At 40.0% G+C, this 22,637-nt stretch overlaps 1 protein-coding gene across 1 annotated transcript in view; it reads right to left on the reverse strand.

The window, feature by feature from the left end:
- Positions 1 to 19,731, reverse strand: part of LOC126481718 (osmotic avoidance abnormal protein 3-like) — a 287,181-nt gene extending 267,450 nt beyond the window's left edge. The window contains exons 1-2 of the mRNA XM_050105670.1: positions 19,660 to 19,731; positions 16,438 to 16,590 (exon numbers count right to left, since the gene is read on the reverse strand). Coding sequence (XP_049961627.1) covers positions 16,438 to 16,590; positions 19,660 to 19,731 — 225 coding nt within the window. The remainder of the gene's footprint in view (positions 1 to 16,437; positions 16,591 to 19,659) is intronic.
- Positions 19,732 to 22,637: the final 2,906 nt, after the last annotated feature.

A 22,637-nucleotide genomic window follows, 5' to 3' on the forward strand; every position in this document is an offset into this window, starting at 1 on the left:
GTCAGGCTGAATGCCTTAGACACACAGTCCAGTGAGTGCAGCAAGGTGGAGGTTCCCTGCTATTTTGGGGTGGCATTATGTTGGGCCGACGTGCACCCCTAGTGGTCATGGAAGGCACCGTAACGGTTGTACAATATGTGAGTGCCATCCTCCGACCGATAGTGCAACCATATCAGCAGCATATTGATGAGGCATTCATCTTCATGGATGACAATTCGCACCTCCATCATGCAGATCTTGTGAATGACTTCCATCACAATAACCACATTGCTCAACTAGAGTGGCCAGCATGTTCTCCAGCCATGAACCCTATCGAACATGCCTGGGATAGATTGAAAAGGGCTGCTTATGGATGATGTGACCCACTGGCCACTCTGAGGGATCTACGCCAAACTGCCGTTGAGAAGTAGGACAATCTGGACCAACAGTGCCCCAATGAACTAGTGGACAGTATGCCACGACAAATACAAGTATGCATCAATGCAAGAGGACGTGCTACTGAGTATTAGAGATACTGGTGTGTACAGCAATCTTGACCACCACCTCTGAAGGTCTCGCTGTAAGGTGATACAACATGCAACTTGTGGTTTTCACGAGCAATAAAAAGGGCGGGAATGATGTTTATGTTGATCTCTATTCCAATTTTCTGTACAGGTTCTGGAACTCATGGAACTGAGGTGATGCAAAACTTTTTTTGATGTGTGTAGGAAGCTAAACTGAAACAATGGAGGTGTGACTAATACCTTGCATAGTTTAATTTGTGTTGCCGATACATTCAGTACGACAGCAGAGGGGATTAACCAGGGGTGTGGGCGCAGGAGCATTGACTGTCTGCCTGTTCCTGTTCCTCTTCTGTAGTGATTTTGCTCCACAGTGGCCTCTCCATTAGTGACTGCACACAGTTCTAGGTCGTGATCAATATGTGAGACAACAAAATTAGATCGAGCTAGAGACCGCCCACCTAAATTTTTAAAATACTGTAAACATAGAGCAAAAATATGCATTGTCACTAGTCTTTAGTTAAAATATGCAATAACCGATGGAAAGGAGCCAAATATGCAAATGCATATGCAACATGTAAATCCATATAATCTGGTTTCTAATTATGGTACTTCAGTGATATCAAAATCGAGTCAAATTTACAAAGAACTCGGCAGTACAAGCACAGTTATCACATCCTCTGACCTGGATTCATACAATGACTGGCCCACAAGTACTGTAACTGGTTCTTGATATCCTCGATATTGGCACTGGGACAGAGTTGGCAACTGAGCTGGTCCCACATGTGTTCTGACCTGGGGTTCTTGCTGGCCTCGGAAGTATTTCAACATCAAGCAGATAGTTTATACAATCATGTGCCATGTAGGGATGAGCATTGTCCTGTTGAAAAATGGCACCATAATGCTGTTGCATGATTAATACATGGGGATGCAGGATGTCCATGGCATGTTGTTGTGGCATCAAGGCTCCATCAGTCACCAGCCCTGACCTGAAGTCATACCTGATGCTTCCTCATACCATGACATCAGGAGTAATACCAAGTATTGTAAGAAAGGGAGCTCTCCCATGGGTGCTGTAATACTTGTCAATAATGTTGCATGCAGCCTACACATGGGACAGTAGTTCCTTAACCTGAATGCTGCTATAAGTCCATTAGATGTTATTGGAAGTAAGGAGCATATGTGAAGGTGTTACGATGAGCTATGTGCACAATTCGGTGACTCTCCCTCATTTTGGTCAGACATGGTCGATCAGAAACTTGATGATGAGTGTACCTGTCCTCACATTCCCATGTTGGAAATGTCAGGCCCCTGTCACATCTGGATATTGTACAATTCGACCAGCTGGGGAAACTATGACCTACAGTGAGAATTCCTTCAAGCTTTGTCAGGTGCTGACAAATCTCAAATAACTATGTGGCACCTCTGTGTCCTTCACAATGATTACTTAGTATCTGACATTGTTCATGTACCTTATGTTGGTTATTAACTAATATGTGGAAAAACTCTGGGGAATGGGTACACAACTTAGATATAAGCAAAAAAATTCATATATACATATGGTCAATTTTGTTTCTTAGTTGTTGTTGTTGTTGTTGTTGTTGTTGTTGTTGTCTTCAGTCCTGAGACTGGTTTGATGCAGCTCTCCATGCTAATCTATCCTGTGCAAGCTCCTTCATCTCCCAGTACCTACTGCAACCTACATCCTTCTGAATCTGCTTAGTGTATTCATCTCTTGGTCTCCCTCTACGATTTTTACCCTCCACGCTGCCCTCCAATGCTAAATTTGTGATCCCTTGATGCCTCAGGACATGTCCGACCAACCGATCTCTTCTTCTAGTCATGTTGGGCCACAAACTTCTCTTCTCCCCAACCCTATTCAATACCTCCTCATTAGTTACGTGATCTACCAACCTAATCTTCAACATTCTTCTGTAGCACCACATTTCGAAAGCTTCTATTCTCTTCTTGTCCAAACTATTTATCGTCCATGTTTCACTTCCGTACATGGCTACACTCCATACAAATACTTTCAGAAACGACTTCCTGACACTTAAACCTATACTCAATGTTAACAAATTTCTCTTCTTCAGAAACGCTTTCCTTGCCATAGCCAGTCTACATTTTATATCCTCCCTACTTCGACCATCATCAGTTATTTTGCTCCCCAAATAGCAAAACTCCTTTACTACTTTAAGTGTCTCATTTCCTAATCTAATTCCCTCAGCATCACCCGACTTATTTCGACTACATTCCATTATCCTCGTTTTACTTTTGTTGATGTTCATCTTATATCCTCCTTTCAAGACACTGTCCATTCCGTTCAACTGCTCTTCCAAGTCCTTTGCTGTCTCTGACAGAATTACACTGTCATCGGCGAACCTCAAAGTTTTTCTTTCTTCTCCCTGGATATTAATACCTACTCTGAATTTTTCTTTTGTTTCCTTTACTGCTTGCTCAATATACAGATTGAATATCATCGGGGAGAGGCTACAATCCTGTCTCACTCCCTTCCCAACCACTGCTTCCCTTTCATGCCCCTCGACTGTTATAACTGCCATCTGTTTTCTGTACAAATTGTGAATAGCCTTTCGCTCCCTGTATTTTACCCCTGCCACCTTTAGAATTTGAAAGAGAGTATTCCAGTCAACATTGTCAAAAGCTTTCTCTAAGTCTACAAATGCTAGAAACATAGGTTTGCCTTTCCTTAATCTTTCTTCTAAGGTAAGTCGTAAGGTCATTATTGCCTCACGTGTTCCAACAATTCTACGGAATCCAAACTGATCTTCCCCAAGGTCGGCTTCTACCAGTTTTTCCATTCGTCTGTAAATAAGTCGCATTACTATTTTGCAGCGGTGGCTTATTAAACTGATAGTTCGGTAATTTTCAAATCTGTCAATATCTACTTTCTTTGGGATTGGAATTATTATATTCTTCTTTAAGTCTGAGGGTATTTTGCCTGTCTCATACATCTTGCTCACCAGATGGTAGAGTTTTGTCAGGACTGGCCCTCCCAAGGCCGTCAGTAGTTCTAATGGAATGTTGTCTACTCCCGGGGCCTTGTTTCGACTCAGGTCTTTCAGTGCTGTTTCTTAGTTACAGACACTTTTTTGCTGTTATATGTTTGCATTGTTTCTATCTTTTCATTGTTTAAATTTCAGCTTGGTTCTATTTCAAAGAATACATTATCTCCTTGTGGAGACATGCTCTGTTGAGCAAAGGTCATTTCTTTGTGGGAGACCAAATGGTGTTAGGACATATGTTTTAGGAGATCAGCTACTTCATCATGTTAAGGACAATAATCACGTCAGTACCAGAGAAATAGCAGAAACTAAGAATCTGAGTTATGTGACAGCGTGGAAAATGTTACAAGAGCAACTCCTTTATCCATACCATCTTGCCTGAGTCATATTCTCAGCTGTTCCCATTTCCTGAGTCTCACTAGTCCTTTTCCTTCATCCCTTTTCCTTTCCCTTCAACCTCTCTGCCAGAAGAAGGAGAAGGAGCCACTGGTTCAAAAAGTTTGTGCATTTGCATATCTTTTATGCATTTTCATCTGCTGTCATATGGTCAGTAGATTTTTTAAATATGCATGTGATATTTCCTTACCCATATGTTTACACAACATAGATACTGAACATTCCTCTTACACAAAACCTTACTTCAATCCCATCATTTCAATATGCTTGTCTCCTTGCATCCTATATTGTACTGGCAATCGACAATCCCAGATCTACTGCCACAGACAGAAACCTATTGCCCATCTCTATCTTCAACTTCATTTATATAATAAAGTGAACTAATATTTCATGTCTAGTAGTCTGGTATGCCATCCCACCAAGCAATCAAAGAACCCACAGTTGTGGCCAAATGATTGTGGTTTTGTCTGGTCACAACAAATGGCAACGATGATCTGTGTGTAATCAGCTCATATTCCATGACAGCTGCCTGTCTGTTGCACAGGTCTTTTTTCTAAATTTAATTGCATTGCTTCTAGTCAGTTCCATTAGTGTGCATCCTACTATATTTCAACATGTCTGAGCTGTCACAGGAGATGTTGCTAACTGAATTTGCATAGTCTCAGGTGCACAGATAGAGTGCCTGCTCCTCACTGTTGGATTATTGATATTCCTACTCAAGAAACAAGCTGCACCACAACCAATAGCTGCTCCATAATTTTGCCCATACCAGTCAGGCTGAAGAATGGTTGTACTACAGGGTGCAATTAGAGGCATACTTCACTGCCCATACTATGACAAGTATGAAGCCCAATGGTTACTTTTTGTTCACCGTTGGCCCCAGGGAATACCACCTCTGTGTGAAACTCAGTGTCGAAACTGTTCCTGAGAAAGTCGCATATGACGAGTATGTGAAATTGCTAGATGAATATTTTTACAGTCATATCCATGCAGCAGGAGCACAATTTAAATTTTTTATCTTAGGTGGCAGCCTGCTCAGACAGTCAAATAGTGGACAGCAGCACTCAAAGGTCTCACCAAGCACTGCAAGTTTAAATGTTCATGTGGAATTAACTATAGCAGCATAATGTTACACAATGCTGTTATGCAGAATGTCTTAGGCCCACGAGTCTATGGTGTAATTCTGAAACTGCCTGACCCTGATTTAAAAACAGTACTGTCTATTGTGGAATCTCAAATAACTGAGGACCCAAAAGAGGTTGAGTTTGAGACTCCATGCATTTCTTTTGTTTGTAGTGAACCAGACACTCAGTTTCAAGTATGGCATAGCGTTCAAGTAATTAAGAATAGGTCTCTGACAAACAGTAAGAGCAGTAAAAGTAAGAACTTTCAGTCTCATTGCACACAGCATGTGTAACAAACTTCTGGGAGAAACTTGTGTCCTCGGTGTTTTAAGAGGTATGATCGGGAGGATTGTCCATGCTAACTGCTTTCAGTGTGGTAGTGAAGGTCACATTCAGACTGTATGTTTACAGGGGAGGCAAGGCAAATGTGACAGCTACCGTGAGTGCTAGCATATGGCAGCCACAACAACACTGTCAACAAGTGCACACAAGTGCAGGCTATGCCACTCACTCAAACGTGAGCTTAACCAAGTACTTCCACATCACAGAATTCTTTCACTGTTATACTCAGGAAGGTGCACAAACTTTTTGTTCATTTAAAAGTGTAAAATAGATCAATTAAGCTGCAGATGGTCACTGGAGCTTCCATTTTCCTGATAAATAATGACACACATGACGAATCAGTAGCCCACTACTACAGCAGCCTACTTCTATTTTGTCTGCCTACAATGGACAAGAAATTCCAGTCCTTGGCATGTGTAGTTTGTCAACAACTCTCCAAGGAGTGACAAAGTGTGTTTCTTTTCATGTACTCAAATCTAAAAACAGTGTAAATTATTATGTGCGATTGGACCCATACGGATCACGCAAAGCTTTTCCGATTCAATTTTTTAATTCTCCAAACTTCTCTCATTCTTTCCCCATGAATTCTCTTTCTTTCCTCTGTCCATTTTGTCCCCTGTCTCTTGCAAACTTCATCCTCGGGTTGTACTTTCCAACTATTGATTTTTTGCCTGTATACATTTCTGTTTATAACTTCTGAAGAATTTATTTGTGCATTTGCTAGATCTGTTTTGGTTTCTTTTATCCAGGGTATGGTTTTCAATTTTTCAATGTATATTAAAATTTTGTGGGAGAGTCTGGGTGTTGGGAGTCTGTGGATATGACCGTAAAATTTTAGTCTTCTTTTCCGGATGTCTGCGGTGAGGTTAGATAATTTTTCTGTAGTTTTCCGAGACTGTAACCTGTATCCATCTTCAGTTCTTTTTGGGCCAAGAATCTTTCTGATAATTTTGCGTTCCTCTTTCAGGATGCCTTCCAGGTCGCCTTTTCTATGGAGTGTGAGTGTTTCGCTGGCATATAGTGCTTCGGGCTTGATTACTGTATTGTAGTGTCGTATTTTTGAGTGAATGGAGAGACACTTTTTATTGTAGATTTGTGGGTTTTCCAGTATGCTCTTTTCAGTTTTTGCAGTCGAACTTTTTGTGCAGTTTTCTCTCTCCCTGTGGGTTCTAGGACCTCGCCTAAGTATTTAAAGAATGGAACTCTCTCAATTTGTCCATATTTTGTAATCAGTTTTTGAGTTTCAAATTTTGAGCAGATGAATTTGGTTTTTTGGAAGGAAATTTGTAGCCCAACTTTTTCGGCGCATTCTTTGAGAATGTCTATCTGTTTAATTGCTGTGGTCTCGTTTTCTGCTAGAATGGCCACGTTATCTGCAAATACCAAGCATGAAATTTTAATACCATCTTTCGATCTTCCTAGTTGTATAGGCTTCCAGTAATTTTGATTCTTCAGTTCTTTTTCCCATTCTCGGATGACTTTGTCTAAGACAAGGTTGAAGAGGAGTGGAGACAAGCCGTCACCTTGTCTGATGCCGGTTTTGATCAGGAAGGGCTCTGATATTTCACCCAGGAATTTTATCTTAGAAGTTGTGTTTGTGAGCGTTTCTTTGATAAGGTTTAGGGTTTTCAGATCGAGTCCTAGCTCCTCAAGGATAATAAAGAGAGATTGCCTATTGATTGAATCATAAGCCTTTGCGAAATCAACAAAGGAACAAATGATCGGACTGTTTCTGACTGCTTTGTATTTTAGTGTTGTCTTCAAATTGAAAATTTGTTCTGCACAGGATCGGTGAGGGCGAAAGCCAGCTTGGTATTCACCAATACTGTGTTCGAGTTGTTCTTGTGTTCATTGAAGAAGACAAGCTGAGAGGATTTTATAAGTGACTTGGAGAAGGGAGATTCCTCGATAGTTGTTTATATCTGCCATGTCTCCCTTTTTATGCAGTGGATGAATTAGGGCGCATTTCCAATCTTCTGGTAGTTTTTCTGTCTGCCAAATGTCTGTGATGATTTGAGTGAGTTCTTTGAGGGAATTTGGTCCAAGATTTTGAAGTAGTTCTGCAGTGATATTATCTTCTCCGGATGCCTTGTTGTTTTTCAGTCTATGAATATGTCTTTGGATCTCCTCTAGTGTATGTGGTGGGGATTCTGGATTTGTGTAGACAGCAGTTTCTTGAGGGAATCTTGAAGAAGGTTCAGGGCAATTGAGGAGTCCGGAAAAGTATCTCGCCAGCTCCTCACAATTTTCCCGATTTGTGAGCGCTAGCTTTCCATCTGGTTTTCTGAAACATAGATTTCGTGAGCCGTATCCATTGATTCTCCCAGCAAAGGTCTTATAGAAGTCTCGTACATTATAGTTACGGAAATTTTCTTCAATAGACTCACACTGCTCCTTGAGGTACTTCCTCTTGACTTGTCTGATTGTTTTTGCCACTTGTCTTCTGGTGTTGTGGAAGTGATCTAGATTTTCTGGGGATTTTTTACTGTTATACTTCAGAAAGGCTTTCTTTCTTTCTTCCAGCGCTTTTTCACATCCAGAGTCCCACCAGGGGTGTTTTGTGTTCTTTTTCAATGGGATCAGTTCTTTTGCCTTCTTTGTAATTTTTGTTCGAAATTTTTCCCAAGGGTCAGCTGGTTCCTTTTCCCACTCCTCCTTCAGATTGGTTTCTTTGATTGTTCGTGTGTCAAATTTCATCATGTGTGTTTTCTTCAGATAGAATTTTTTTGGGGTGAATTTCACTTTAATGCGTGTTAAGTAGTGGTCTGAGTCAATGTTCGCCCCTCTGCAGACTTGGACATCATGGATCTCTTTCTGTACGAAATAGGAGATGGCAATGTGGTCAATCTGATATTCGCCGATCTCTTGTATGGGGGACCTCCAGGTCTTTTGTTTTCTAGGTTTTTTTCTCAAAGATGTAGACATTATTTTTAGATTATTTTGTTGGCATAGTTCAATAAATCTCAGTCCGTTTCTGTTGGTGAATCTGTGTGCTGGATATTTTCCTACAGTTTTTTGGTGTTCTTTCTCTCTGCCAATTTGTGCATTGAAATCTCCCATTAAGATTTTGATATCATCCCGGGGAATTTTGGCCATGACATCTTCAAGTTTAGTCCAGAATTTTTCAGTTTGTAGTTGGCGTTTTTTGTTGTCTATGTTTGTGGGTGCATGAACATTTATCAATGTGTATTTCTTGTTGGCGCACTGGATATGCATGGTCATGAGGCGATTATTTATGGAAGAGACCTCTCTAATTGAGCCTAATATATTTCTGTGCACCGCAAATGCCATGCCCAGGAGTGGCGTACCATTGGCAATTCGTCTGTCAGTCTTGCTCTTGAAGATGCGATAGTTTCCATAGTCTATTGTATTTTCATCCGTGAATCTAGTTTCTTGTAACGCTAAGATCTTAATTTTTTGTTGGTCTAGCTCTGTTACTAAGTTGTGTAATTTTCCAGGTTGAATTAGGGTCTGAATGTTAAAGGTACCAATGTACATGGGAACCTTGGGACGAAGTTTGCTTGAGAACTCTGATCGTGATGGCCCGGGTTCCCCAGAATCCGAAAACCCAGTTGTCGTCTGTCAACGAGTGGATTGGTTACCCCCTGGGGTAATTCTGTCATTACTCTCACGAATCATGATAGCTTGTAAGTTTTGGTCCAGTGTTTCCACTGGGTGTTTAGAACCAGGGATTGTCAGTTCCTGGAGCATATAAAACAGTGTAAATATTTTTGGATTCAATTTATTTCTTTTGTTCAGTACATGCATTCAGAACAATATGCTTGAATTAGTGTTTCTGTGCCTCACACTAAGTTTTTTGGTTTGTATAGTAAGTACAAGGAACTACTTGACCCAGGAACAGGGAAGTGCACAGAACTGTGAAGGACAGTATGCAGTCGCAATTTATTCATGCATGACATGCCTCCCATGCATTACATGAGGAAGCTGCTCAGGAATTGCAAAGATGACAAGACAACAGGGTTGTCTACCCCTTTTCTGGAAGCCAGTGGGCATCACCCTTGGTCATTCTGAAAAAGCCTTCAGATGGTTTACATCTGTGTGCAAACTTTAAGGCAGCAGTAAACCCACAAACAGCAGTGGATTCTTTTCCTCTTCCATATCCAGAGGAACTGATAGACAGGGCAGATACTTCTCGAAAATAGATTTACATGAGGCATGTGTACAGTTACCGCTGGAAGAACAGTCTAAGCAATACTTTGTGATAAACAATCACTTAGGTTTGTTAAAGTTTCAAAGACTATCATTTGGAAGTGCTTCAGCTCCTACAATTTGGTTCCTGGATCAGTTAACAGTGAAAGTCCCTTCCTGTATGAACTATTTAGGCGAGACTGTCATCACAGTTTGGGCATTTAGACTGTTTGTTTCAAGTTCTTTCTGCTGCTGGCTTAACGTCCAACAAGGAGAGGAGCTATTTCTTTCTGGTAGAAGTGAACTATTTAGGTCACTAATAAATGCACAGGGTATACACCCAACTACATTGCACTTGGCTGTGATTAGTGATCTGCCGGCGACCCATAACATCAAAGAGCTACAATCAGTCATGGGGAAGCATGCCTATTATATAAAATTTATTCCAAACTCTGTGCATATTGCTGCTTTGGTGGTGGTGTGTGGTCCAAAGAATGCCATAACACATGTCAGTAACTGAAAGAGGCATTGTTAAGTCATAGACTCACTTTGACTCCAGCTAAGCCTATCACATTAGCTGTTGTTACATCATCTTATGGGATTGGAGTGATGCTCACCCATAAAATTCAGTACCTCACACTGAGGTCAATATAGTGTTGAGTAGGCAAGAGCTGGCCCTCAGTTCAAAACATCAGCTACAGCAGTCAACATCACTGTGAAGGGCAGTGACAGTTAAAGTTTCAGATGAACTTGTACTATTGTAAATATTGAATATTGAACCTTCTCCACAGAACAGATTGTTGCTTAGTGCATCGTGTGATGCGTTCATAGTCCATGATGGTTGTAAATTATCCAGTATTACTGTGGCAAAGGTCTGTGTCATTCATTTATGTAAAGGAGAGAATTAATATTTCATGTGTTCAGTTTAATGTGCCACTTCTCTGAGCAATTGAAGAACCCTCAGTTGTGGCCGGACAATTCTAGTTTTGTCTAGTCACAACAAAAGTGATGGTTATAATTTTTGTTTCTTACTATATCATTTAAATGTATTTTAATAACTGATTGAGAATTTGAGATGTACAAGGCATGAGAGTAAAGTCATGAGACTGATAACACTGTGACTGATCTGTCGATACCATGTTGTTCAGCTTATACAGATAGGTGTGTTCAAATCTTCCAGATGCTCAGTCCAAATTTCAGCTCTGTACAGCCATCACATGATATTTAAGAGTTCCATCAGTGAGGTTGTGTTTCCCTTGTGTGTTACAAAAATGGATCAGGTTTCTTTTCTGTGTTACGAAAATGGAACAGTGGAATTTAGAGGAATGTAAATAATAGATTTCAGCTATCAGTCTTCCTTCTGAAATTTAATGGCAGATCTAAATTTCAGCTAGAAACTAGCCATTCTCAATGCACTATCATGCACATCAACACATTAGCATTCAATGAACTGTTGATGAAGCCTGACCAACAGGCATTAAATGCATTGATCAAAAATGATAGTGCATTGAAAATGGCTAGTTTCTAGCTGAAATCTAGATCTTCCAATAAAATTTCAAAAGGACAACTGACAGCTGAAATCTATTATTTACAAGTCAATATAGCAGTCGCTGCATGCAACAGCTTTCTGAATGGAAGGTAACCTGATTTAGAGAAATGTTATGCAATCCACTTTTTCTGTTAAACTTGGGGAATCTGCAAGTGTCACCTTTGAAAAGTTGAAACTGGTCTCTTGGGAACATTCCTTATCAAGAGCACAGGTTTTTCGCGGGCACAAACCATTTTAGGAAGCCCTAGAAAAGTTGAAGATGAACCTCACTCAGGGAGACAACTACTTATGGTCAAAGTTATCTTCCTAAAAATATTTTCAAGAAGCATGTTACAGAGATTGATTCTAACATTAAACCTAAAACATGCCTGGTGAAGACAACAATCAGTGGAAGTTTACACAAAAGAGCTCGGATAGAAGTGCTGATGGCATGTAGAGCTAGTTGCCACCTGTATACATCTGCATCGTTGACACAGCAAGTAAATGCCTACACTGTTGATGCAAATGAATATGCTCTCCTAAGCTATATTATGATGATGAATGTTAAGCTCCATATCTTTCTTTGGCCTACTCACTTCACCGAGCAAGGTGGCGCAGTGGTTAGCACATTGGGCTCCATTCGAGATGATGATGGTTCAAATCCGTGTCCAGCCATCCTGATTTAGGTTTTCCACGATTTCCCTAGATTGCTTCAGCCAAATGCCACCAGGATGGTTCCTTCCCTAATCTGATGGGACCAACGACCTGCTGTTTGGCTGTAAGAAAAGTACAGAAGTAGAGGACAGATGAATGGTGAATCATCCTAGCAATAATACAGGCCACAAATGAGGATATCCACTGGCATAAGTGATTTCAACAAAGAGCGGATTGTTATTGTCCAGCACATGGGAATGAAAATCTCAGAAACAGCAAGGCTGGTTGGTTGTTCATGTGCAATTCTTGTGAGCATATACTGAAAGTGTTTGAAATACAAAAAAATCACAAGTATGTGACAAGGTGTTGGAACTCTAAGGAACATCACATAATGTGGAGGTTGAAGGCTTGCCCACTTCATAAAGGAGTGCAGGTGGTGCTCTATGGCAGCTGTAATGACAGGGTACAGTGCTCATGCAAGCACAAGTGTTCCAGAGACACCATTCAGTGCATATTTTTGAATATTGGGCTTAGCAGTAGATGACCCCCTTGCATTCCCACATTGACCCAGTGGCATCATCAGTTATGATTGCAGTGGGCATGTTATCACAGAAAATTTGCCATTGATTAATGGAAACACATCACCTGGTCAGATAAGTAATCCTATCCCAGGTTGATGGTCATGTCCAGATTCACCATTTTCCAACTGTACAGCTGCTTGAAACGTGCACCATCCCCTGACACAGGCTGATGGAGGTAATGTTCTACAATGGGGGATGTTCACCTGGGCTTTCATGGAACCAGTAGTCGTAATCAAAGACACTATGATAGCTGTTGAGTACATGGATATTATTGCAGACCATCTGCATCCTTTCATGCTTGATGCCCTAAATGACAGCAATGGTATCTTCTGGAAGAGTAACTACCCATATAAAAATGTTATAATCATGCTACAGTGATTTAAGGAGTATGATGGTGAACTTATGCTGATATCTAGGTCACTAGTTTACTCTGAATCTAATGAAATATATCTGAGGTGTCAGTTCCATACCCACTAAAAACTAGCCCATCATTTACAGGAATTGCAGTGCCTGTCAAAAGACATCTGGTGCCAGAAACCTCTGGAAGTCTACCAAAGACTTACCGAATCGATGTAATGCAGAATCACTGCTGTGTTGCTTTCCAAAGGTTGATGAAAATGATATTAAACAGGTAGTCATAATATTTTGGTTGGTCAGTGTATGTCCTCCACGTACCAGAATTTCTCTACCAACATTCTACATACATTGTGGCAATTAGTCATTCACTATGAAACAACAGTTGGAAGTTTATTAAACTTTCTGGATGTGTACATCACATAACATATGAAGTGATTAAACCCTCATTCAGTTTGGAACTGAGGCCTCATCATGAACACCAGTATAATGTGTGACCCCCCCGTGGGCACAAATACATTCTTGTACTCATTATAACAGAGAAGGAAACAACATGTAAACATTATTTGAGAGAGTTTCTTAACATACCTGAAACACATATTTGTCCAGATCATGATGAATGCTGTGTACACCCACTTGAGGGTTTAGTTACAATAGGAAAGCAGTGTGGGCTTGAAATTAATATAATGTACTCATGTTCAGAAAAGGAAATATTATCAGTTTATTTGCTCATAGGGATCACATGGTGAGGACGGCCAAGGGGATGAGAGAAGGTAGCTCCAGAAGCCCCAGACCAATCTTGGAGGAGAGGGTAAATGCCAAAGGAAGAATACTAAACCATTTAGTGTCTGCTCTAGGTGGTTGGCTTGGAACAGAAGAGACATTTTCAGTAGCAGCTCCGGGAGCCTTCAGTCTCTTAAGGAAGGTGATCCTGTGGTGTGATCTGACTGGCAGGGTGTCTTTGTTGGTGAAGATTCAGCCTATTCCTGTGTAAAACCATCAGTTGCTGTCATATCAGCTGAAAGGCATTGGAGAAAACTCCTATCCTCTTTGTAAAATTTTTATAACAAAGATTTCTCACTTTTTACAAGTGAACAGAGTTTGGTATGCAGGTATAAATCTCCCCATGACAATGTTCTGTAATCTATTCACACCAGCTCATGGTGGCACCCTGCCCATAACCTCTGCTTGGATTTTAGCTGTTGCCGTCTGTTTGTTCATCAGAGCCAGTGGAACACTCCTACAATACTACCACACTGCAGTGCTTCTGGAAGAACTTGAGCCCACTCTTCCTGTCCCATTGCTGTCCAATGTCCATCTAATCACCGGTCATCTGCAGTCAATGCACTACAGCCAACTGTCATTATGATGCTACCATGTCTTCCCTCATGCCAGGTTTCAGGCTTTCTCAAAGTCTGGAAGATGGTGTTAAGCAGCAAATGTCTTCTGACATTCTGTGTTGTGACCTCTGCCTGAAAAGTTCCAGTAATGTTAGACACACTCAATAGCCATTTACGTACTCACAACAGTCTCCATTGATAGGAAGTCTTTTTTTTCGGTACTGAAAACAAGCTTGCATAGGGATGAAATTTTAAGCAACATATCCCACAGACATGGAAATACTGATATGTCAGTATGGTAGTGTTCAGCCAAGGTGGTCACAGTTTAAGACTTTCTGTTTCCTTCACTGTATACCACAGTCAACTGCGTCTTCACTCACATCTTTCACACTACTGCTTAGCTTAGATTATATCACATTCAGTTTTTGATCCACAGACCCAAAAATGAGATGACTCTCATGCTATGGAACACATTAGAAAGTAGAACATAAAAAACCGTGAAACACTTGAGTACAATACTCACTTCCCAGAAAGTCTGTCAGGAGACTGTCAAGATATATGAATACATTACATAAACTGGAACTGCTAACTTTTACAGAATTGATACACTATCAGAATGAAATATCACTATGAACATTAAATAAATTTATTATACAAAAAATACCTAATCTTGATTGTTGTGACCAAGTGCTGCCAAAACTGAAATCTAACAGTCATTTTTACTGGAACTGGTCTAACAGTATCTGTTAAGATATTCTTCTATAGAGTAGAAGGAGTTGCCTACTAAAAAGTCTTTCCAACTCTGTTTAAACTGTGCTTTCCCTGAAACCTAGTTTTTAATGGTTGCTGGCAATTTATTGAATATGTGTGTTCCCGAATATTGGACCCTTTTTTGGACCAAGATAAGTGTTTTTTAGGTCTTTATGTAGATTGTTCCTATTCCTAGTAGTGATACTGTGTATTGATCTATTGGTCGGACATACAGACATATTATTTGCAACAAATTTCATTTAGGAATAAATGTACTGAGAAGTACTACTTAGAATATACAGTTCCTTGAACAGGTTTCCACATGATGTTCTTGAATTTACACCGCAGATGAGTCTTACTACACACTTTTGCACTTGAAAACATTTGCTCAGTTTAACAAGGTACCCCAGACTATGATCCCATATGACATAATAGAATGAAAATAATTTTTTTTATATATTTACATCACCTACATCTGACATCATTACAGTGGAAATACAGACTTGTTTATTACTGTGTTTGTATCATCTGTAAACAAAATCAACATAGCATCTGGTGATGTAGCAGACTAGAGGTCATTAATGTACAAAAGAAAATGCAGTACACACAAGATGGAACCTTGAGCAACACCACATGTAAATCATTCCCAACCAGATGAAGACTGATTGCTTACTTCACAGGTATTTGGCAATGACACCATCTGTTTCATGTTTCCTTGAATCATTTTGCAGCACAGCCAGTGACACTATAACATTCTAATTTACTTCAGATTTACTTACAGGAATGCTGTGATTCACACAGTCAAAGGCTTTTGACAGGTCACAGTAAATGCCAGTAGCCTCTAATTTGTTATCGAACAAATTAAGTACATCCTCACTGTACGTGTAAATACCCATCTCTATATTATAACCCTTAAGGAACCAAATCTGTGACTTGGACAATATATTATTTGCAGTCAGATATTTAAGGAGATGCTTGAACACAACATTTTCAAATATTTTTGAAACAGTCAGTAAAAGTGAAACTGGTTGATAGTTTGATGGTATCTCTTTATCCCCCTTCTTGTAATAAGCTAGTGTGCATCAAAGCTCTCTCCTGCATTAGTTGGTCAGGTGGTGAATGCTGTGATGCACTGGTGAACTAGGTGTTTGTGCTATGGATATAAAGTTGGAAACCATAAATTACAGAATGAAAGGCAACTGTGGCATTCTAAATACTGGCCAAAAAGTTGTACTGGTGAAAATCTAAATGTATTATGCAAGTTGATGATGGCTGTAAGCCCAAAACACATTCTTACATAAAACAAAGCTATATGAAAAATTGGCTGGTTGCTGTATTTCTTCAAGAAATATTCATCTTTGCTTCCCCTCATCTTCACAACAGGTGGGTCATCTCATCCTGCTGTCTCTGCGACCTATGCCTTCTTTCTAACCTTCTTCACCTTATATCTATTTCCTCCTTGAAGAATGTGCTAACAGTCTGAAAAGCTAAAAATAATTTTATTCAGCTTTAATGGCAATTTTGAAACTTCACATCATAAAGGTATGTACTGGCATGCCATTCTGTCTCTGTCATTTTTCATAAATAATTTAGAAGGTAAATAGCTTGTAGCACTAAATTCATATATTTTTCCCATAAATAATTTATCTTATAAGTAGCTTGTAGTATTAAATTCATATAGATGTATAACACTTACCTGTACAAGTGTAAATGCTGCTTCATTGTATATTTGTTCTGTTGTTGAAGAGAAGTTGTATGTTCCATCAAAAGTGAATGTCTTTGGAGGAGTAACATCACTAGGATTCCGTATAGAACATGAATGATAACTGGAATCCATAGATATAATGGGCTGTAAATATACACAATAAATTTTAAAATCCAAATAACATATTTACAATGTAAGTTTCAAATCATTAAGGCACAGGTGAAGTAATACATTTGACATGACTCTTCATTTAAACAAAAGCTGAGGTAACACCTGCCCCGCCCTCCCCCCCCCCCCCCCCCCTCCCCAACACGCACACGCACACCCACACACACACACACACACACACACACACACACACACACACACACACACACACACACACACAAACATTGGGGTGAGGAGGTTCACACATTTTTAAATCATCAATTTTCAAACTACTGGATTCACTGTACTGAACACTGTAGACATACTGCACACCTTAGCCACAGTGGTGTACCCTTTCCTCTGTTGATTATGTCCACCCCTATAGCTGAGAGGTCAGCATGACAGATTGCTGTCCTACGGGCCCGGGTTCGATTCCCAGCTGGGTTGGAGATTTTCTCCACTCAGGGACTGGGTGTTGTGTTATCTTCCTCATCATTTCATCCCCATCCAGCCTGCAGGTCACCGAATGTGGTGTCAAATGTAATAAGACCCGCACCAAGGCAGACGGACCTGCCTTGCAAGGGGCCTCCTGGCCAATGACGCCAAACTCTCATTTCCATTTTCTGTTGATTATTCTCTTTGAACTGTGTCAGAGGTAATATGGATGATAGACATTGTTAGAATGAAATGTAAGAAGTCTGTCAAGTCTTGAGTCAGAGTATGGATGCATGATGTGTGGTAGTGCTGAAGAAGTGAAAGTGAATACAACACAGTTAGTCAATAGGAGTGATATGAAGTGATATTGCAAGTCATTTACACAGAACATACGTTACACTGATTATTTAAAATAACTGGAAGAATTATTGTTGATAATGGACTTATTTGTATGAAAGGTATAATTGTGATTTTTACAGTGTGCATGTTAGAGCTAGAAATCACAGCGTCTGATATTTGATAAAAAATTCCAAAAGTGTTGAGAGACTTGACTTGAATAGCTATTCACTCTTTCCCAATCATTAATAATACATACTTAAACTGTGATCATATTGGTTAGGACATGTAGTCATTGTTAGAAGCAAATATGAACATAGATGCATGTTCTGCTACTGATTAAATAGTCTCATTGTCAAAAAATTAATTAAACTGTGATAGCCACTTACTAGTAGAGAGCTTACAACACGAGAACACTGTGTTCTGTTCTTAGCCAATCCCATGGATTTCTTTCTATTTTTTATGAAGTTACATGAAAGACCTCATGTATCTGTTTGTAGGAAGGGGCAGCCACAGTATGGTAGGAACTACTTCCAATCATATAAGGTGTAGTTTACATTACATAACTTTATTCATGAGAGCAACTTTACACACATCTGACTCGTACATTAACCAAGGACTCACTGTCTTTCCTTTCACTCTGTCCAAGTATTGTCCACTCTGCATCAATCAGAGGCGTTTGAGTCTTGTGTAGAGGTCAATATCTCTACAGAATGGAGTACCGTGGGAAGTCAATATCCCCACAGTACAGATTACGGGGAGGGGGGAAGTGTGAGTCCACAGACATAAGCATGCATGTGAGTAGTCATGCCATGACAGGTTTGTGAGCAAGACATAGCCAGACTGTTTCTCGGTGAAGTAGTATGTAGATGCACATGACCTATCGTGCTGTGGCAGGTGTGTGTGCAAGACCCAATCAGGCCATTTCTCATAGTTGTATGATGTGATGATGCTGTAGAAGTGGTACCATGTCAGGTGTTGTGGGGGCAGCTCACACGGTGCTACAAAAATTTAGGGTTGACAATGGAAGCTCAGTGAAGTCCTGTCCATCTCTGGTGAAATTTGATGATGGGGTTGACATGGGCGATGAGTATTGGTCATCATTACCACTGACCAGCACGCTGGAATCTGGTTGTGTTGAGATACAGGTGTCCTGTAGCACCCATGCAAGTTTAAGTTGGATGAGTGAGACAGTAATAGGCTGGCCACGCTCTAGAATGTCGAATGTCTGTGGACCATGTTTGACCATCCTGTATGGGCCTGGATAAGGGGGCTTCGCAGATGACACTTGGCAGTCTGCATGAGTGACCCCACAGATGGAACACAGGGCACTGAAGAAGGCTGACTCCAATTGACAGCCCTGTTCAGCAGCATTTAGTGTGCAACCCACATCTTGATGAACGCATTAGCAGCTATCTTGGTTGTGATGTCACAGATAGGTACAGCTTCAATCCACAGTGACATCCTGTTAAGCACTGATACGAGGTAACGAAATGCTTCTGACTCTGACAGGGGTCCAACAATGTCATGGTGTATATGCCAGAATTGAGTCTTCGGGATGGGGAAGCATCTAAGGTGTTAGTTTTGTCAAGTGGTCAATTTGACAGCATTGATAGAAAAGCCCTGTTAGGTCTTCCACTTCAAATTTCAGGGAAGTTGCTCAATAATTATTTCATCCAAACAGATGTCCTGCTGTTATATGTAATATCACATGAAACAGTGCAGTCTGATAATTTTTTCAGACAGTTCTTGTTAGTTATGCTGTCATAAACAAGTTAAAGTAAACAAATATGGCTGTAATACTGATGACAGTGGATGGCATCCTATCTGTGTAATATTTGTGCTTGTATTTAGGCTGTATCCAATGCTCTATTGAGCCACCCATATTTTAATCCAGCACTGTTTTCCAACCCTTTTTATGTGGATCTCAAGACAGCATTACCAACTTATAGTATATATCCTTGTCAATCATAGTCAACTGAGTTAGGGCCTTTCTTGTAATGGCCCCAATGACAGATCAGTCTTAAACTTAAGCCTTTATATTGTTTTACTGGCATTCACAAAACAACATGGATTGAAAGACATATACATTTTGGGACAGCACTTCATTTCAGTTGTGTATCCTCTACGAGCTTCTGCTAAAATCGACAATGAGCTGCTTTCTTGCAAGCAACTGTGTCTTTCTTCGCTATATGTAAATTAATAACAGAGACAGACTGAAGCAGCATATTACTGACACTACCCAATGCCTTCTGTTCCAATAATAAGTATTCACTTTCGTTCTAGTATGTTTACCTTGCATCCTTCTTCATTCTCCTTCCTACTGAGTGGTCGACATCGAACAATGACTTTCACCCTTTCAGACATCCTTCTGCACTCTTCACTTCACTGGCGATTATTTCAGCAGGTTGTCAACTTACTGATAGAGACACCAGTATTTGGTTTATTTGTGAGAAGACCCTGTGAAATATACAGCAATTAAGATATTGTTGCCTGGAGAAACTGTGTTTTAGATATCACATATAACCTCAGTATTATGAATGATAAATAATTTTGTAATATCATTTGACATTTCTTCATAATTGCAACAGTAAGACAATGAGACCTGTAAATATAGCAGCCTAATTTTTTAAATACTGTTACTTAATTTCAAGTATAGAAAAAAGCTTGAGTTGTTTAAGCTGTTTTAGTAAGTAGCACCCACAAACGCAGTTCAAGGTATACATGTAAGTCCAGATTTCTTCTGACATGCATGCAACCAAATTTTAAAAAAGTGCTATGAACTGTGCTCGTTAAGGAATTTTCCCTGGTTGTTGGGAGATGACATTAACATTTTCAAATGCAAATGTATGTTGTATTTGAAGCTGCCATGCTACATTTACTTTATTCTGTTTACATAATCTGAACCACAGAAGGAAGGTTATGGGATGTGGAAAGAAGTTAATTACATACATTTTACTTCAGTGCAGTACAACAGAATGATTTAAAGTTACCAAATATCATATTGTTACAGCACTAATGTAAATTACATGGAATCCCATGAACAGAGTATTTATTAATAGAGAAATTCTTATTTATCTCATTAGTTTACACCTACCACATGCCCCCAGTTACCACAACCTCAAAAAACCATCTATCACAACAGCTGCAGAGCAATGCAGGACTAACTTTCCTCATCTACATCTACATCTACACCTACATGGATACTCTGCAAATCACATTTAAGTGCCTGGCAAAGAGTTCATCGAACCACAATCACAATTCTCTATATTCCAAACTCATATAGCACGCGGAAAGAACGAGCACCTATATCTTTCTGTACGAGCTCTGATTTCCCTTATATTATCATGGCGATCATTTCTCCCTATGTAGGTCGGCATCAACAAAATATTTTTCAGAAGAAAAATTGGAATTTTGTGAGAAGATTCCTCCACAACGAAAAATGCTTTTGTTTTAATGATGTCCAACCTAAATCCTGTATCATTTCAGTGACACTCTCTCCCCTATTTCGTGATAACACAAAATGTGCTGCCCTTCTTTGGACTCAAACAGGTCTATTCCAGACACAGCAGAGTACACATAGTGCTTATGTGCACTATAGCACCTATTGATGGAGAATTTAGGTTTGCATTAATTGTCTTTTATGGAGATACTTAGTTATTGTATCTACAGCAAGTGTTTCCTTTTCACAGGAGATTACAATATGACTTAACTCTGAAAGGAGTAGTGCATATTCAGTTTTGTCATTCTTTTGGACCTGGCTCATAAATGAAATAAAATGTAGTTATGAGGGATATTAAGGTCTTAAAATTAATTTATTTGTGCTTTGCCCATGGACTACAGCTGATAAATTTCAACTGAGAGTAGGTCTCTTGGATACACCATACAATTTTGTAGACGATAGAGTAAGGCAGATATAATGTATCTGTTCTAACTGCATTTACCATCTTAAATTAAATCAAACTTAAGTAAAGAGTATGTGCAATAAATGTACATTAAAGGAAATAAGATTACACTTCACAGACGCATAAAAGGTTATTACGTATTTTCTGTTCCAATATAACATCAATATTCTTTTCAATACTCACACAGCTTGTTTATATACACTGATCAGACAGACCATTATGACCACCTACATAATAGCTAGCGCGTCCACCTCTGGCACGGATAACAGCGGAAACGCATCATGGCATGGAAACAATGAGACCTTGGTAGATCACTGGAGGGAGCTAGTACAACATCTGCACACATAAGTCACCAAATTCCTGTAAATTCCAGGGAGGGGGGTGATAAGCTCTGATGCCATGTTAAACCACATCCCAGATGTGTATAATCGGATTCAGATCTGGCAAGTTGTGGAGCCAGCACATCAATTGAAACTTGTCACTGTGTTCCTTCAAACTCTCCAACACACTATTGATCTCATGATATGGTGCACTTGTTCACTTGTTCATTGCACGTAAGGAGCATCAAGATTTAGATTTGAGAAATTAGGGCTCATGCAGAAACATATAGGTAGTTGTTTTTCCCTCACTCTATTTGTGAGTGGAACAAGAAAGGAAATGGCTAGTGGTGGTACAGGCTAATCCTCATCACGCACCATACACTGGCTTGTGGAGAATCTATGTAGATGTAGCTGTAGATTATTTTGTTAGAAAATGCCACTGCCATCAGGGAACATAATTGTCATGAAGGAGTGCACGTGATCTGCAACCTGTGTACATAGCTCCTTGGCCATCATGATGCCTTGCACAAGCTCCACTGGACCCATGGATGCCCATGTGAATGTTTCACAGAAGATAACGGAGCTGCCACCGGCTTGTCCCTTTCCCACATTACAGATGTCAAGATGCAGTTCCCCTGGAAGACGACAGATTTGCACCCTCTCATAGGCATGATGAAGAAGGTATTGCGTATTGATCAGACCGTCCAAAGCTGTGCCACTGTGCCAATTCTACTGCCAATGGTCACATGCCGATTTCAGTTGTAGTTGCCAATGTTGTGGTGTTAACATTGGCACATGCACGAGTCTTCAGCTGCAGACGCTCATCGTTAAAGAGTGTTTGGCGCACTGTGTGTTCAGATATACCTGTACTCAGCCCAGCATTAAAGTCTGATGTTATTTCCACCATAGTTCATGAACTGTCCATTTGACCAGTCTACTCAGCCTATCACATCTGACATCTGTAATGAGGGGTGGCTGTCCAATCCGATGACTTCTGGATGTGGTTTCATCTTGGTTTCGCCATATTTTGAAGACACTCACCACAGCA

This window comes from Schistocerca serialis, chromosome 5 (genome assembly GCF_023864345.2).
Source record: "Schistocerca serialis cubense isolate TAMUIC-IGC-003099 chromosome 5, iqSchSeri2.2, whole genome shotgun sequence".
Lineage (NCBI taxonomy): Eukaryota > Metazoa > Arthropoda > Insecta > Orthoptera > Acrididae > Schistocerca > Schistocerca serialis.